The following is a 15,336-nucleotide window of genomic DNA, read 5'->3' as shown; positions in this document are numbered from 1 at the left end:
ACAGGCACCCCGCCCCCTATTGGCAAGCGAGAGCTCCGGGCAAACTTCCGAGATCCCACCTGGACGGTCCAAGAGAAGGGGTCGCAGATGGGATCCCTGACCCCTGGCCACCTCGGGCTAAGACCATCTCCATCTCTGGGTCTCAGCCATCTGATGCCGAGGCCTTCACGGCAAAACAGTGCTGCAAGGCCGGCCCCAGCCCCTTAGGTCGATGAGCAGGGACTGGCTGCTGGTAGGGGCACCAGTGTGAATGTGGATTTGCGTGCTTCCGGGGAGAAACATGATGTGTATTTGTGTTGTGTGCGTGAGCGCATGTATGTGGGAGAGACTCAGTTGTGCTTGTATCTCGCTCGAGTATATATCCGTGCAGGAGAGCGTTTGTTCCATCTGAGGACACGTGTTTGTGTGTCTGTGAAAATGAGTTGAGGGTCTGTGTGTTTGCTTCTGTGTGTGTGCGTGTGAACATATGTGTGACAGAGTGTGTGTTTCCCTCTGTGGGGTGGGAGTTTTTGGTGGCGCTCGCAGTGCCTGGCACATAGGCTCTCAATACTGGTGATTTGAATTAACGTTAAATGTGTATGTTCGTGTCCGTTTGAAAGTTGGCGCAGAGCCTGTTTGCCTGCGAATGTGAGTGTGGAAAATAGGGGGTAGGAAGGGGTGATGCGGGCTCCAGGGGCTACTGTGTGTCCTCCCTTCCCAGAAGTAAGCCCGGGCCTGTCGGCTCTGCTCAGCGGACTCAAGGCGGCTTCACGCGTCGCTTGAGCCACTCCGGACCTTCAGGCAATAGCCGCCTCTTCACTCCGCCAGTGAGCAAAGGTCGGGCCGCTCAGGCCCTACAAGCACAGACCTGGTCCCAGGAGAGCCTGAGTTGTCCCCCAGAGCAGAGCCTCCAGGAGAGGCCGCGGAGGCGCCAGGACTGTAATTCCTCCTCGGGTGCGGGGACCGTGGGGTGCTTGGTGCGCCCCGAGGCGGAGGACTCCAGCCACGCAGCGCAGTCTTATCGTCCTAGGGATTCCTTTGACCTCCAGGCCCGTACAGAGCGAGGGCCGAGGCGGGGCCTCCCGCGGCAGGTTAGCGCGCCCGGCTGCCCGCGGAATCCTTGATACTTAGCAAGTCCGCACGAAAGGGTCTTCGTTGAGCTCTGATTTCACCAAAGCGGAAAGTCCCGAGAGGTCCCCGCGCTGTAGGATCGCGGGGCCCGAAAAGCGCCTCATTCCCCCATCCCTTCCCGTCCAGGGCCGGCAGGTTTGGTCCGAAGCGTCCTGGTCGCGGAGAAGGGACGTGTTTGGTACCTACAATCACCGCAAAGCCTCGATTTCCTCAAGGAGTCGCGCCCACTCGGATCTGCCTAGACCCGCTTAGATGTGTCGCTTAAGAGGATAGGGGGAGCACTAGATCCCTAAGAGGGGAGGGGGCGCTGCAGGTTAATTTACAGCCACAGAGGCACCTAGGGCGCTCGACGGGCGGAGGTGCCCCCTCGGCCTGACCAGCCAAGCCCTGGCGCCCGCTTGCTCCCATTTAGAAGACGTGCCCGCGCGCCGGGCCTCCCTGAGTTTCCTTGGACTTCCCTCCTCCCCTACCCCTTCATCTCCACTCCAAACCGAAATTTCTGAGCCTGGAAACCTCTGCTTCACGGTCACACACACGACCCGGGCTTCGCGGCTGGATCAGCGGCTGCCCTTGGGGCCAGAGAATCTGTCCAGCGCGTCGCGCCTGGTTTTGGGGACTGCGACCACCGCTAAGGAGTCCGCCCTTCAGGAAACTTCCACGGCCAGATTTGTTTCCCGCCTCGGCATCTCCAAACACACGTACCCACTTTCCGTACACAGCCTCTCATTTCCTACCCCATCCCCGAGGTGAGGAGAGGCAGGTGAGGGTACTGCTAGGCTGGTGGGTGGGTGGGGGATAGGAGTCCCCAAGAGGAGCAGGCTGCCCCTGCTCTGCAGGGAGCTTCCCGGACAAGAAAAGGGACAAAGGGCTTTGGGGGAGGAGGTCTCAGAGTTTTCAGTCCCTTCACCTCGCGACTGATACACGTCGTGTATGTGGGAAGGCGTCTCCTGGTTCAGGGGACTCGTGGGGCATCGCTGCCCAAAACGGTCCACCCGGGTGTCAAGTCCCTGTAGGGAAATCAGACACTGCTGCACCGCCGGCTCGCGGGCCTCGTGGTATATATCCATATATATTTATGATTTCTAATTTTATTATAAAATAAAAGCAGAAATATTTCCCGAAGAACATTCACATGAGGGCATAACAGGGAGACGGCAAGTCCGCGGCTCGGAAGGCAGGCTCTGCCGGGAGCACTGTGGCCACAGTCCCGGGAGGAAGAGGAGAGCGGACGCGAGGCCTCACCGAGAGAGGGGCCAGAGGCAAGGGGGCGTTCAGGGGCTTCCGCGCCGCCGCCCTCTTTCTTTCACTTAAGTTACTAGGCGCAAAGCTGACACCTGCAGCCCCGCTGACCCCCGGGGGAGGGCCTCTGAAGAAGGCCTGGGTTCAAAGGTCCTATCTGTCCTTTGCTCTTTCCCCTGCATCCCTCACCCCTCAAAGAGAGGGATGGGGTGGGGGACAAATAGACGGCCAGGCACGAGGAGAAAGACTGAGGGGTAGAGATCGAGAGGCCAGGCGTGCAAGAGGCTGGCGGAGAGGAGAAACAGAAAAACAGAGAAAGAGAAACAGAAACCTAGTGAGAGGTGGGAAGCCAGAAATACGGAGGGAAACAGAGACAGAGAAAAGGAGGAAAGCAAGAAGGAGAGAGAGAAAGGAGAAGAGAGGAGAGAAGGAAGGAAAAGGAAGAAAGAGCAAGGGAAGCAAAGAAGGGAAAGAGCCAAGAGAAGGGAAGAGAAGGTATGAGAAAGGTGTATAATTTATTCCCTTCCCTGGTTCAAGGCCGGTCCCAGGCCTCCAAAGGATCTCAAAAGCAACTTGTTGAAAATAAATCCCGAACAAAGACCAAACCAGAGAGAGAAACGCCCTGCCCGGGCCGGGCCGGCGGTTCTGCCCGCTCCGCGTGCGGGTCTTTCAGTACCTGGTGGGGCCGCCGGCGCGGGGCGCCCTCTGGACACCGTCTCTCTCAGGTCTCCAGCGCCAAGCCCGGAAGGCGAGCGCGTTGAGGCAGGCGGGGCTCTAGGAGCCCAGGTCCACGAGGTTGGCAGACATGGGGTTGAGGATGGAGTCCTGCAGGCCGTGGTGGTGCTGCAGTGGGTCCGCGGCGCCTCCGCCCGGCACGGGCACGGGCACGGCGCTGGGGCCGGGAGGGTGGCCCAGGCTGTGCAGGGACGGCAGCCCCGGCGGCGGCGGCGGGCTGAGCAGCAGCGCGGGGCTGGACGACGAGTGGTCCGGCGTCCCCGACGGCGTCTTCTCGTCCTCCGAGCTGCCTAGCACCGACTTGCCGCTGCCGTTCAGCGACGCAGCCAGCGGGTTGTGGCTGTTGGAGTTGGAGTTTTCGCTGTTCTCCCTGCAAGTGCAGGAGCAAAGCAGCCGGGTCAGCGGGGAAACAGAGGCCGCTCGGCGGCGCGTCGCCTGGAGCCGGAGCCTGCCGCCCACCTCGGAGACACAGCTCGAGCGCTGCCTGCGGCTGCTCTCGGTTTCTACCATTTTCTCGGCCTGGCCTGGGGGTCTCGTTCTTTCTGCCAGTTCTCTCAATCTCTCAACACCCTCTTTCTCTCTCTCATCCTTCTCCCTCTATCATCTTTATCTCCCCATCTCTCATGCTCTCAATCCCATGAAAATTCTGCTTTCTGTGTGTTCTGTCCCCCTAACCCCCTCACAGGGTTGCGAACATTTCTTTCCCAGAGCGGAGGGGCAAGGGAGCAGGGATCCGTGGAGTTGGGGCGGGGGGGTGGCGGGCAGGAAGGAAGAGAAGATGACTGGATTTTCAGATCACTCTTGGCTCCTCAAGCCAGGGTTTGCTGGGTAGAAGTGGGGCCAGGAGTGAGGAACTAGATCCTGGGCTGAGGGCCCCACTTAAAGTTGGGAGTCTCAGGGCCTTCATCTCCCTTTGCTTTTCTCTGCCTGAGGAAAATCCCTGACTGCCGGTTCCTGGAGCTAAGGGTCCCTTCCCTCTAGCTCCAAACTGGAGGCCCTGTGAGGGCTCTCCTTGCTGGGCCTAGGGACAAGGCCCCAAGGATGTAGGACTCTCTTTTCCTGGTGGCACAGTGGAAATTTCAGCTGGGGGACTGGGAGCTGGGGGATTAGACAGCAGCTCCCCAGAGAAGGGAGAAGGGAGGGGATTGCTAATCCTGGCCTAGATTTTTCCGCCATACCAGGAACTGAGAGACTGCAACCCTCAACAGGGGCCTGGCTGAGAACCTAGTTCTTCAGGAGTCTGGACACATGCCAGTCTGGGTGGAGGGGGACCCCAGCAGGGAGAACCCACCTCCTGCTCTGCTTTTGATTGACAGCCCTGCCTAGATTTGGAGATTTGAAATTTTGGATAGATTCTCTCCTCACCGGCTCTTGAGGCCTTTTCTTCCTGTTTCCCTTGAAGGGAACTTCCCACAGGGCTGGCAGCTGAGACCTTGCAACTGAGGATACCCCAGCCTCATGGTCTCAGAGACCAGGGTCAGCCTGAAGCCCCCCCTTTCCTCCCCCTCCAGTGATCTGGTTCCACTGTTCAGTACTCCCACCCAACCCTGATCATTCAAATTATGAGCTGCACACACCCCATACCACATACCCCAGGTGTCTTGTTTTGCTGTTAAACTCAGGCTGGATTCTGTTCCCACAGTCAGTTTCTCTCCCATTTCCCCCTCCAGATTTGGGGTTCTGAGGGGCCACAGGGCTGGCAGCCACTAGGGCCTAATGGCCAACTGTTAGGCTACTTCAGGAAGTCTTGGTTTCCCTGAAGACAAGTAACTCCCTGCCTTTCTGCTGCTTTCAGCTCACCTCAGATCCACCGATCTACCCACCAAAGAGGGTAGATCCTGAGCAGAGAGGGGTCAAGGGCCAGGAGGGCCTGCTGGGTCCAACAAGGCAGAAAAAGGGGCATGTATTTCTCTTCTCCCCCAGAGCTGACATTTCCTCCCCAAGCCTTTCCCCTCTTGGTCCTTTCTATGCGGGATAAAAGACTCTGGCTATGAACTTCCGTATCCAGACAGGGAAACTTTTTGCCCAGGCCCCTCCACCTTCAGCGCCTCCACATCCAGGTCATATCAGGGAAGTTCCAATCCCAGTCCTGACCCCTAATCACACTTTGGCCTGGGGCTGAGTTAAGGCCAAGGGGAAGTTCAGGGAAGTGCTGGTGAATTCAAACGGTCAGTGCCTGAAATCCGCATCTGGGACAGTCCCCTCAGTCCTTGGGAGGACGATCAGGCCCTGCCTGCTGTGCCCCCTTGCACGAGGACCAGGTCCACTGTCTTGCCTTCCCTCCGAAACTTCTCCACGTTTGTCCACAAGCGATCAGGGAGTTAGTTACAACTTCCCCGATTGCTTTGCTGGCTCTAGACAAATCCCTGACCTCCTGGTCTCCCGAAAGACCTGAGCGCCGTCTGGGTCAAACCAGGCTGCAGCTGGGCCTTGGCTGGGACTAGGGACCCACTTTAGACCTCTGTTGGGGGTGAATGAAGGCCCTGCGATTCCCCTCCCTCGGGTCCGCGGTTGCTGGCGCCGAAGCTCTACTTACTCGTACCTTTCCTTGGCCTCGGCGGCCCGGTCGCGCTGCCGCCTGTTCTTGAACCAGTTGCTGACCTGCGTGGTGGTGAGGCCCGTGGCCTCCGCCAGCTCGCGCTTCTCGCGGGGCGAGGGGTAGGGGTTGTGCGCGTACCACTCGCGCAGCACGCTGCGACTCTTTTCCTTGAAGCAGTAGCTGGTCTCCTCGCCGTCCCAGATGGAGCGCGGCAGCGGAAACTTGCGGCGCACGCGGTATTTGCCCACTGCGCCCAGGGGCCGGCCGCGCAGTTTCTCCGCCTCGATGTAGTGCGCCTTGAGCCACAGCTGCTGCAGCTTGGCGTGGTTGTGCGGGGAGAACTGGTGGCTCTCCAGAATCTTGTAGAGCTCGCGGAAGTTGCCGCGGTGGAAGGCCACCACCGCCTTGGCCTTGAGCACGCTTTCATTCTTGTGGAGGTGCTCGCAGGCGGGCAGCGACCACAGGAAGCGGCCCAGCCGCTCGATGTTGCCGCCCTGCTGCAGCACCTCGCACACGCACGCCACTTGCTCCTGCGTGAAGCCGAAGGTGGGCAACATGGACATGGTGCCGGCTGCGCCCCCGCCCGCCCACGCGCGTCCTCACCGCGCTGCGCGGTCCGGCATGGGCGCCTCCCCGCCGTGCCGGCCGGGCCGAGAGGCGGGCGGGGCGGGCCCCGTGGCCCGGCGCTGCTCCTGGCGAACTCCGAGTCACTGCAGTACGTCCCCGCGCCGGCCGCGGGTCCCGCGCCGCTCCGCGCCCCCGCCGCCTGCGCGCCTCGCCTGAGCCCTAGTCCAAGCCCGGGGGCCGCCCGGGGCGCCGCTCCGCATGCTCCGCGCTCGCCCGCCCGCCGCTCCCTCGCTCGCTTCTCGCTCGCTCTCCCTCCCGTCTAGCTCGCTCGCTGCTTTTTTAATAATATTATTCTAAGCGGGCATGAGGCGCGGCGGCCCGCGCCCTGATTGGTCTGGTTATCTGACCCGGGGCCTGCCCGCGCCAGACAATAGTCGGAGTCAAATTATTCGCCATGGAGACGCTGTCAGTCACTGGTAACCCGAACCCCGGCGGGCCGGGCGGCTCCCCCCAGCCGGCTCCGCTGACAGATCGCCCGGCTCCGCGCAAAGCGGAGGGCGGCCCGAGACGGGAGCCGTAGGCGCTCCAAGAACCTGGGAGGCGGAGAGGGCCGGGCTGGGGCCCGCGGCGGCGGTGATTGACGGGGCGGACGCCCAAAGAGCAAGGGAGGAGACGGACACGGGAGGGGGGAGGCTGAGTGAAGACGGGCGGAGAAGAAAAGGGGAGGATCGAGGCGGGGAAGGAAAAGGGGAGAAGAGAGGGCGGAGGACCGTTTAAGGGGGTGCCAGCAGGAAGGAGTTGGGAGGGGTGGAGGGAGCCTCGAGGGGGAAGAAACTTTGGGCGGCTTTTCGCCAGGCCCCGCCGGGTGTTCTCTGCCCCGACTCTGGGTCATCACGCCCCTCCCGGGGCCGCTGTTTGCGGGGTAGATTCTGCCCAGGAGTCGGCCGGTGGGATGGGAGAGTTTGGATGTGCTCGGGCGCCCCTCAAAGATTTGGCGTTTCCTGCTGACAGTGCCCCACCCCCATCCAAGGAAGTCAAGACCAGAGAGGTCCACGAGGGAAAGGGGGAGGGAGTAGGGGAGAGAAGTCGGGAAGATTTGGCAGGGGCCGCAGGCGGACTCCTGAGAATCTACTTCTAGGAGGATCCCGCCTTTCCTCCCTCTCCTACCCGGGCCGGCTGCCCCGCGGCCGGAACCGCCCCTGCTCGGCGCTCTCCGCTCTTCGCCGCCGGGCGGGGACTCAGATTTAACCCCACGGGTCCCACAGCCCGAAAAGCGCCCGAGACTTCCGTGTGGCCTCTATGGAAGTTGACTCCGGTCGGCAGCGCCCACCGGAGGCAAGGGCAGGGAGTCTAGGATGGTTGTGGCGCTTCCCCCGTGGGTGGTCGGGGAGGACAGAGTGGGGGCAAACCCCCCACCCTCCGGCCTCTCAGCTCAGGCTGGGCTCTGGCCACTTCTAGCATGGGAACCAGGTCTCTGAGCTCCGGAACGAGGGACTTAAAAAGGGGATTTTGTTTTTTCGCTTCTTTCTCAGGGCGCATGTGGAAACACGTGGTGCTGGTTCTCTGGGAGAAGGGCAGGCAGAGTAGGTGGGAGAGCTAGGGTGGAAGACAGGAGTGTTGCTACTGTTGCTTCGGTTTTGAAAAGCCCCGGGCTTAGCTCCTTTCTCGACTGGTCCTTTCCACTTCCGTTTCCTCTCTTAGCTCTGAGCTGTTGCAGGCTGGAGCCCATCGGGCTCCCAGTGGCAGGACCCAAGCCAGCACAGAGTCAGGGCTCTGCCCTCAGCTTAGGACTATGGAACCTGTGTCTAGGCCACATTTCTTCATTCCCACCCCTTTAAATTTTCTGGGGAGTTTGTGCTAGGAGCACGGGAATGGGAGTCCAGAGCTCTGAGTTCAAGTTTTGGCTTTGCTTGGTGCCTATTTATTCCAAATACGAGCTTGGCTCTTGTTTATTCCTTTAAGTGTCCATTCCCTGTGCAAGATTCCCAAAAGTTTCCACCCCTTCTCTAGCGTTCTAGAAGTCCTCTGGGGGAGTTGCAGGCGTGAAAGAGTGGAACCCTGGGACTCTCCCTAAGACTTTTGCTTCTGGGTGTGTTGAGACCACAGGGCTGTCAAAGTATGTTCCAAACCAGTGCTAGGGACAGCTCCCTGCAGAAGTCCAGGTGGCACCGTCAGAGTCTGCATCTGTTGGCTGGGAGGACCCCTGTGGCCCCCAGGCCACTTTATCCAGAGTCCTGTGTGCTGCTGCTCTGGTTCATGCCAGAGTTGGGCTTAGAGAACCCTGGGAGACATGGGGAAGTATTTACCCCTGGCTGCACTGAGTTTCAGAGCCTACCTCGCTGAACCCCAAGACAGAGCAACCTCCTCTTTCCAAGACCTGTTCTTCAGCCACATGGTTAACAACTGGCCAGCTGGTCCCAGCTCTGGCCATGGCCATCTTACATCTTGGCAAGATCAGGCTGAGGCTGTAGGGGAGTACCCTAGTCTGGTTCAGGTGAGTGGGACTGGGCAGTAACTTCCTGGTGAGAAACTTTGGGCCAGTTTGTAGTCTGCTCCACCTAATTCTCTCCCACTATCAGATGAGGCCTATGTGATCTTTCAGATCCCTGCTGGTTCTGGGCTGGAGTGGGTTGAAGAATACTCACCTTGAAAAAATGAGTAATCTTTGCAACCTCAGCCACAGCTCCCACTGTGAATATCCTTCTCTCTGAACCCTTGGAGCTTCCGGATTGAACCTCCCCCAGGACTGGGTCCTGCCCATGTTCAGCTAAGGCAGATTTTCTGGAACTTCAGACTCACTGTTCCTTTCAGCATTGCCCTCTTTGCAGCCCCTGGGCACTAAGCCCAAGAGTCAGCCCTGCCGGAACAGATGTAGGACCTGCCACCTTGGATAACATAGTGTGTGCCGTATGAAAAGTCATTACGGAGCAAGCACAGAAAACCTGTAACACCATAACCCAATGTATGTGTGTGTATGCCACTAGTTCTCCCCTTCCCCCATATTTGTAGGAAGCCGATTCTAGCAGGTCTGGACTAGAACCTCATGCCAGCAGGCAGCTGAGTGCCTGCCCTAAAAAGGTTATGAACTTAGCTAGGGTCTCTCCACACTCCACAGCCCCCTCCCTGCCTAGCCCCCTCCCTGACTGTCTTTGCTACAGGACAGAGCACTTGGGAGGGGTCTGGGTAGGGATTTGATAGATGCCAGCCTGACCTTAAGGCAGTCTCAGTCCTGGGTTCCAGTGCTCAGAGTAGCTGCTGGAGAGGCCTGCAGATGCTAGGGGCCTTGGGTCTACCCCACCCCAGCCGAGGTTGTCTCATACTCTTCCTCCTCTAAGACATACTTGAGAGGCCTGCTTTCAGTGGGCACAAATAGGAGAAGCTCCATGGCTGTGCGGGAGAAAACTTTTGTACACCTGTGGAGATTTGGGCCTCGTTGAAATGGACCTCATTCCACCGTGGACTGGAAGTCCCTTGGGATCAGACTTTCTGGAAGGCAGCAGCAGGGGTGGGTGGGTGTGCTCCAGTGAGCTGGAACTGACAGAATTCCTTTGCCTCTGACTCGTGTTCAGGGATGGTCTGGGGCCTTTGTGTCTAGAGCTGGGCCAGAAGTTCCCCAGAGCAAGACTCAAGGGCCCCCACAAATGGCACCCATTGCCCGGCCCAGGGATTTTTGGGGGAAGGGAAAAGGCAGCCGCACTAGCCTCCCAAAGGCTTCCCCTACTTCGGGTTGGGACCATTTCGGAAAGAAGGGGTGATCTGAGGAGGAGCTGCTTGCCGCCTATTTCCAACGCCAGCAGAGAAGGGAGAGCGGGCTCGGTGCCAAACCGGAGGAGCAGAAGGTTTTTTTTTCTTTTTTGATCTTTATTTTTCCAGCCTATAAAGGCTGCAGAAATCCCGTGGGCAGACTCCGGCCCTAGCGCGGCCCGCCTCAGGGCCTCCCGCAGCTCCGCACCGCGGCCTCAGAGCTCTGGGGAGTCCGGCCGGGGGTGGGGAGGTAGGGGGCGTCCGTCGTCCGGGTGGCAGAGCGCTCTGTTGCCGCCGCACACTCGCCCCGACCCGGCCTCCCGCTTGGGCCTGGGCGGCGCGTTTCGTTGAAAGCGGGCGAGCGGCGCAGGGCGGCTGTGCGCCTCCCCACGCCCCCGCGCCCTCGCAGGTCCAGCTGCCGCCGGGCGGACGCAGAAAGGTATTCGCAACCCCCCGCGCCCCGCGGTAATCTGTCGCCCAGCGTCTGGGGCAGGTCAAGGCGCGGGGATTCCGCTCACGTGAATTCTGCGTTTCAGAAAACGGTCCCCGCGGCGTCCCGAGCCCGGGCGAGGTTGCAGGGCACTGGGCTCCGGGTGGCCGCCCTCCTGAAACGGCGCGAAACGAGGCGTCGCCTGCGCCGCACGTGGCTGGCACGGACACAGGCCCCCAAGGGCCGGAGCAGCAGGGTCCCCCTGGGGCCACCGCGGCCCCTCTGCCCTTCGGGCCTTTTGCTTGCGACCCGCGCGGCGGCCTGGACGGCCCTCACGAGAAAACGGTTTGGAGGCCGCTGGCTCACGGGGCATCTTGTTCAAACGAAAAGAGCGAGAACTGGGGCTTGGGGGCCCTGTGGAGGCCGGCCAACCGGCGAATTGGCCCGAGGCGGCGCCAGGGCCGAGCGGGACTTGAGGCGGGTACCCAGGCCAGGGGCGCTGCCCGCCTTCCTACGACGCCGGCCCGCGGTCACGGCTCGGTCCTGGCGTCCCTTCCCACCCGCGCCGCGCTCCCTCCCGGGCCCGCAGGGGACGCCGGGCCCCTTCTCTTGGGAAGGGGTTGTGGAGCGCGCGCGCGGTGGGCCGTGCGTCCGGGTGAGAGGCCAGGCTCTCGGCTTTGGGTTCAGGAAGCCGCGGGAGTCCGCCGCTGGATTTTTTCTTCCGCGGGGCGGTTCGAAGGGCCTGCGCGTCGCTGACCTGTCTTCGGCCGCATCTGCCCGCGAGCGCCCCCACGCGGCAGGTCCCAGAGTCCGGGTCGGTGGGTCGGTGCGCAGTTTCCCCCAGGCTCTAGCGGAGGAAGGATGTGGCGCCGGGAGGGCTGGCTGGTTCCTCGTTCCTCACCACCCCCCAACACTAACCGGCAGTGGGCGCTGGCAGAGAGGGCACGAGGAGTGGGGCGCGTCCGAGAAGCGCGCTCCCTCCGAGACAGACACACACACGCCCGGAGGCGCGCTAGGTTGCCAGGGTCTGATCACAGGATCCTTGGGGGACAGACACCGGCTTTTCACCCTCGCATGTGCCCCCCTGGAAAGTCTGGATCTGCCTTGCACACAGGGCGCCCAGGAAACGTTTGAATGGATGTCTGAATGACCAATGGGATTTGACTGACAGCAACAACTGGGAAGTACCAGGCCAATAGGAGAATGGCCCCTTGCCTCCTCTTCCCTCCCAGCCCTCTTCTTGCCCTCCTCTTCTTTGTAGGGGAAGTCTCAGAGACCTGTGCCGGCTTCCTCCAACCAGAAATACTGGGTGCTGGAGTCTCCATAGGGCTACATAGAGGCTACAGACTGAAGGCGCTGCTCTTAGAAATTCCAAGTCTAACTGCCTGTATAGCATTACCAGGTTCCCTTGGGTTGCAGGAAAGAAAGTTTCCTAAGTAGAGTTATTCTAATTGTTCTGGGGCTTTCTTTAGTTGCGTTTCTTTAGTTACTTTACAAAAATCCTGTGTAGGCAATGTGTAGATCAGGTTTCCTGTAAGAAGTGACTTTTTTTTTTTCTTCTTTCCATTACCTGTGAGAAATTCTATCCGAGAGTAGGGATTCCTGGCTTGGCACTTCCCTCTCCTGCAGTATCTATTTTTATTACCATTAATTACAATGCATCGGTCCCACTCATCAGTGATACCCCCTCCCCATGGCTGCTCTTGGCTCTCTTGATTTGGGTTGCGCCTGGACAAGAGGCCACTCCCAGCCAGCCATTGAAGGGGTTTCCACCAAGTTCTGCATTTTTAAAGGGAACCTGGAAAAAGCCAGCATTGTTCTTAACTTGGAAATCCAATACTTTGTTTTGTTGTCTATGTGAATTAAGGCTAAAATCCAGAGGCTGTTTCTTATAGAAGAATGTGTTAATTAATTTATGCGCAGTGCTGTGAGAATGCTTTAATAAAGTAGGTAGAAACAAGATACAGCACTGCTGGGGAAGGCACATAGCTCAGGGAAACCTGTGCATGAGGCTGCTGCAGAGGTACCAGGGCAATGTCAGCCTCAAATAGATGTCCTTTGGTAGCACTGTGGCTTCTGGTTTGTGATAACAGATGTGGTTGGTCCTCTGGCAACTACCATCTTTGTTCTAACTATTCTAATAAAGTTGCCATGTTAGTCAGTGCTCACATATGGGGAAGGTAGGGTGGATAGAGCAGAGGACATGGGCTTTGGCATCAGACAGGCCTGGGTCCTTGGTCCAGACCCACCACTTTAGTAAGTCCCTCAGTCTTGGAGCTTTATTTTGCTCATTTGTAAAATGAGGATAATAGCTCAGTGCTTGGCACCCAATAAGCCTTCAACAATTGCTTGTTGAATGGAACACAGTTGCTATGGGGATTAGAGATAAAGTTTATGAAACATCTGGTTCACAATAGTTGCTCAATAATCGAGGCTATTGTCATCAGGATGTGATGAGATATTGTATTTACATAATTGTGTACAATTAGTGTTATTTCAGAGGGCACCTGACCTAAGTGTCAAAAGGCAGATTTACTTTTTAGGTGACAAATATTTTCAAGCCTCTACTGATGCCCATACCTGGGCTAGGCACTGTGGGGAATAGTCAGGTATGTAACTGGAGGTTCTGGAACAGTTGGAAAGACAGGAACTCGTACACATGAGACAACCTTCGTCTCCGCAGTTCACCACCCACTGCAGCCTTGGAGGGAGTGTGGGCTTTGGAGTCAGGCTAGCTGGGTTAAATCTTGCCTCTTCCACTTAGGAACAGGGTGACCAAGGGCAGACGACTTAATCTTATGGAGTCAGTTTCCCTGTCTAGGGAGAAAAAGAGCAGGCCTAACAAACGTCTTGCTCCCAGGGTTTTGGGAAGAGGAAATGAGCTGATGGATGTGAAAAGGCTGGGTCCCTGTTTGGAAATGAACAGGAGAACTTCAGCTGCCATAACGTTTTGCATTATCTTAGGGTGTTTTCAGGATTCGGTCTCATTAAGGCAATTCTCAGAAAGCAAAAGACAGCTGTGTCCAGGTGTGACATTGCGTGTGCCTATGGGGTAGAAACCAAGGCTTCTCCTGTTGTGTTTGCTCTCAGGGCTGAGCACAAAGCAGAGCTCACACTGAAAGCTCTGTTGGTGGGTGTGCATTGTGTGATTGTGACCTCGAGTAAGTGAAGTGATTCTCCTTCCATTCCTTAACTTCTTCCTCATCAGCTCTATGTGCCTTGAGCTAGAGCCAAGTGTATGTTAAAATAAAAAATAGCTTCCACTAATAGAGTATTTTCTATACACAAAGAAGTACACTAATGTGTAGTGGGTATGAATCCTATAAAGTGAGTATTTTCAGCATTTACAGATGAGGAGACAGGCTCAGAAAGGTTAAGCAACTTGACCAAGGTCATACAGCTGATAAGGAACCTCTGAAATTTCAGTCCTTGATGCCAAAACCCATACTATAAACCACAAGCCTTACTGCCCTTCGTTCCTCTGTAATAGCAAGAGTAATAGTAGGAGGAATTTACTCAATGCCTGTTATGTGCCAGGCATTGTGCTATCTCACATAATTTCAAAACACCTCTATGAGGTGGGCAGCATAATTAACAGCTCCATCTTACAGGTGGTGACACTGAGGCTCAGAGAGATAAAGTACAAATTTAGCGGCTATTACAGAGTGGAGTCCTTGAATCCAGGCCATTTGGCTGCAGAGCCTATGATCTGACCCACTTCACCCAGGCAGCTTTTCGGCCAAGCTCTCTTCCCTCACTCCCAGGCCTTTCCTCTCTCTGAGCTCAAGTTCTGCGGGCACTTCCAGCTCCCAGTGGTTGTGAGTTCCCTGCAGGTGTCAGCAATGTGGGTCTAGGTTCTTGGAAAAGCTATCTCTGCCCTCCTTAGGTCTCAGTCCCTAGGCCCTGTGATTTGTGACCTTCAGTCCCTGTCAGCCCCTGCTGGGCAGGAGCCCACTGTGACCAGGGCAAGCTGCACAGCAGTAGCCTCAGCACCACAGCTTGTAACGTCTGGACGAACTCAGGGCCCCATTATGCCTGGGGGACTCAGAAATAAAATGTCTTACTCTAGGTACTTTGAGGCACAAGCCATAGAAATCCATTCAGACTAACAGAAAAAATAAATAAATTTGTTATAAGGATCGAGGGGTAGCACACAGACTCAAGGGCAGGGAACACCATTGTCCTTAAGAGGAGTGGAACCAGGGGGCCGGCCCCGTGGCGCAAGCGGTTAAGTGTGTGTGCTCTGCTTCAATGGCCCAGGGCTCGCATGTTCAGATCCAGGGCACGCACCAACGCACCGCTTGTCAGCCCATGCTGTGGCGGCGTCCCACATAAAGTGGAGGAAGATGGGCACGGATGTTAGCTCAGGGCCAGTCTTCCTCAGCAAAAAGAGGAGGATTGGCAATGGATGTTAGCTCAGGGCTGATCTTCCTCACAAAAAAAAAAAAAAAGAAGAAGAAAGAGGAGTGGAACCGGAAACTGGAAAATAGTTAGAAATCAAGGCAGCCACTTTTCTTCCCTCTGGGTGGCAAGATGGTCTCCTTTCTCTGCTCCCCTCCCAGCATCTTTGTTCTCTGTCTGAAGAGCAGTGTTCCCTGTTTCTACTCCTTTTAAGGATTCCCCAGCCTTTAATGTGTCCCCCTGATTCAGGCACTCAGGAGGCACTCAAAAATCTCTGCCCTGTTCCAAATTCTTGAGAGAGAGAGAATCCTATAGGCTCATCTTGGGTCAGATGATTTCCACTCCATCAGTGATGTTCAGGTGGTGGTGGTGGGGGGGTGGGACTATATGGTCCACTGCCCAATCTGCAGGGACCGGGAGCTCAGACATGGACGAATGAGGTGATTGGAGGGTACTGTTCTAGTCTGCTATGGAATGTGAAAGTCTAGCGCCTGGTACATGGGAGACATTGAACAACCATTAGTTCCTTCCCTCCCCCTTTCTCCCCACTCCCCAATGTGGTGCCTTTTCC

At 57.4% G+C, this 15,336-nt stretch overlaps 1 protein-coding gene across 2 annotated transcripts; it reads right to left on the bottom strand.

The window, feature by feature from the left end:
- Nucleotides 1-2,180: 2,180 nt before the first annotated feature.
- Nucleotides 2,181-6,245, bottom strand: SIX2 (SIX homeobox 2). Of its 2 annotated transcripts, none has more exons than XM_058550665.1 (2): nt 5,621-6,245; nt 2,181-3,454 (listed from the first exon to the last, which is right to left on the bottom strand). In XM_058550665.1, exons 1-2 carry the CDS (start codon nt 6,184-6,186, stop codon nt 3,124-3,126), a joined length of 897 nt encoding a protein of 298 aa, XP_058406648.1. In that variant the 5' UTR covers nt 6,187-6,245; the 3' UTR covers nt 2,181-3,123. The 2 variants fall into 2 exon arrangements, with proteins under 2 accessions (XP_058406648.1, XP_058406649.1); XM_058550666.1 differs by having other exon boundaries at nt 5,627-6,245.
- Nucleotides 6,246-15,336: the final 9,091 nt, after the last annotated feature.

Source organism: Diceros bicornis, chromosome 12 (genome assembly GCF_020826845.1).
Source record: "Diceros bicornis minor isolate mBicDic1 chromosome 12, mDicBic1.mat.cur, whole genome shotgun sequence".
Lineage (NCBI taxonomy): Eukaryota > Metazoa > Chordata > Mammalia > Perissodactyla > Rhinocerotidae > Diceros > Diceros bicornis.
This window is presented reverse-complemented; position numbering and strand designations above follow the sequence as displayed.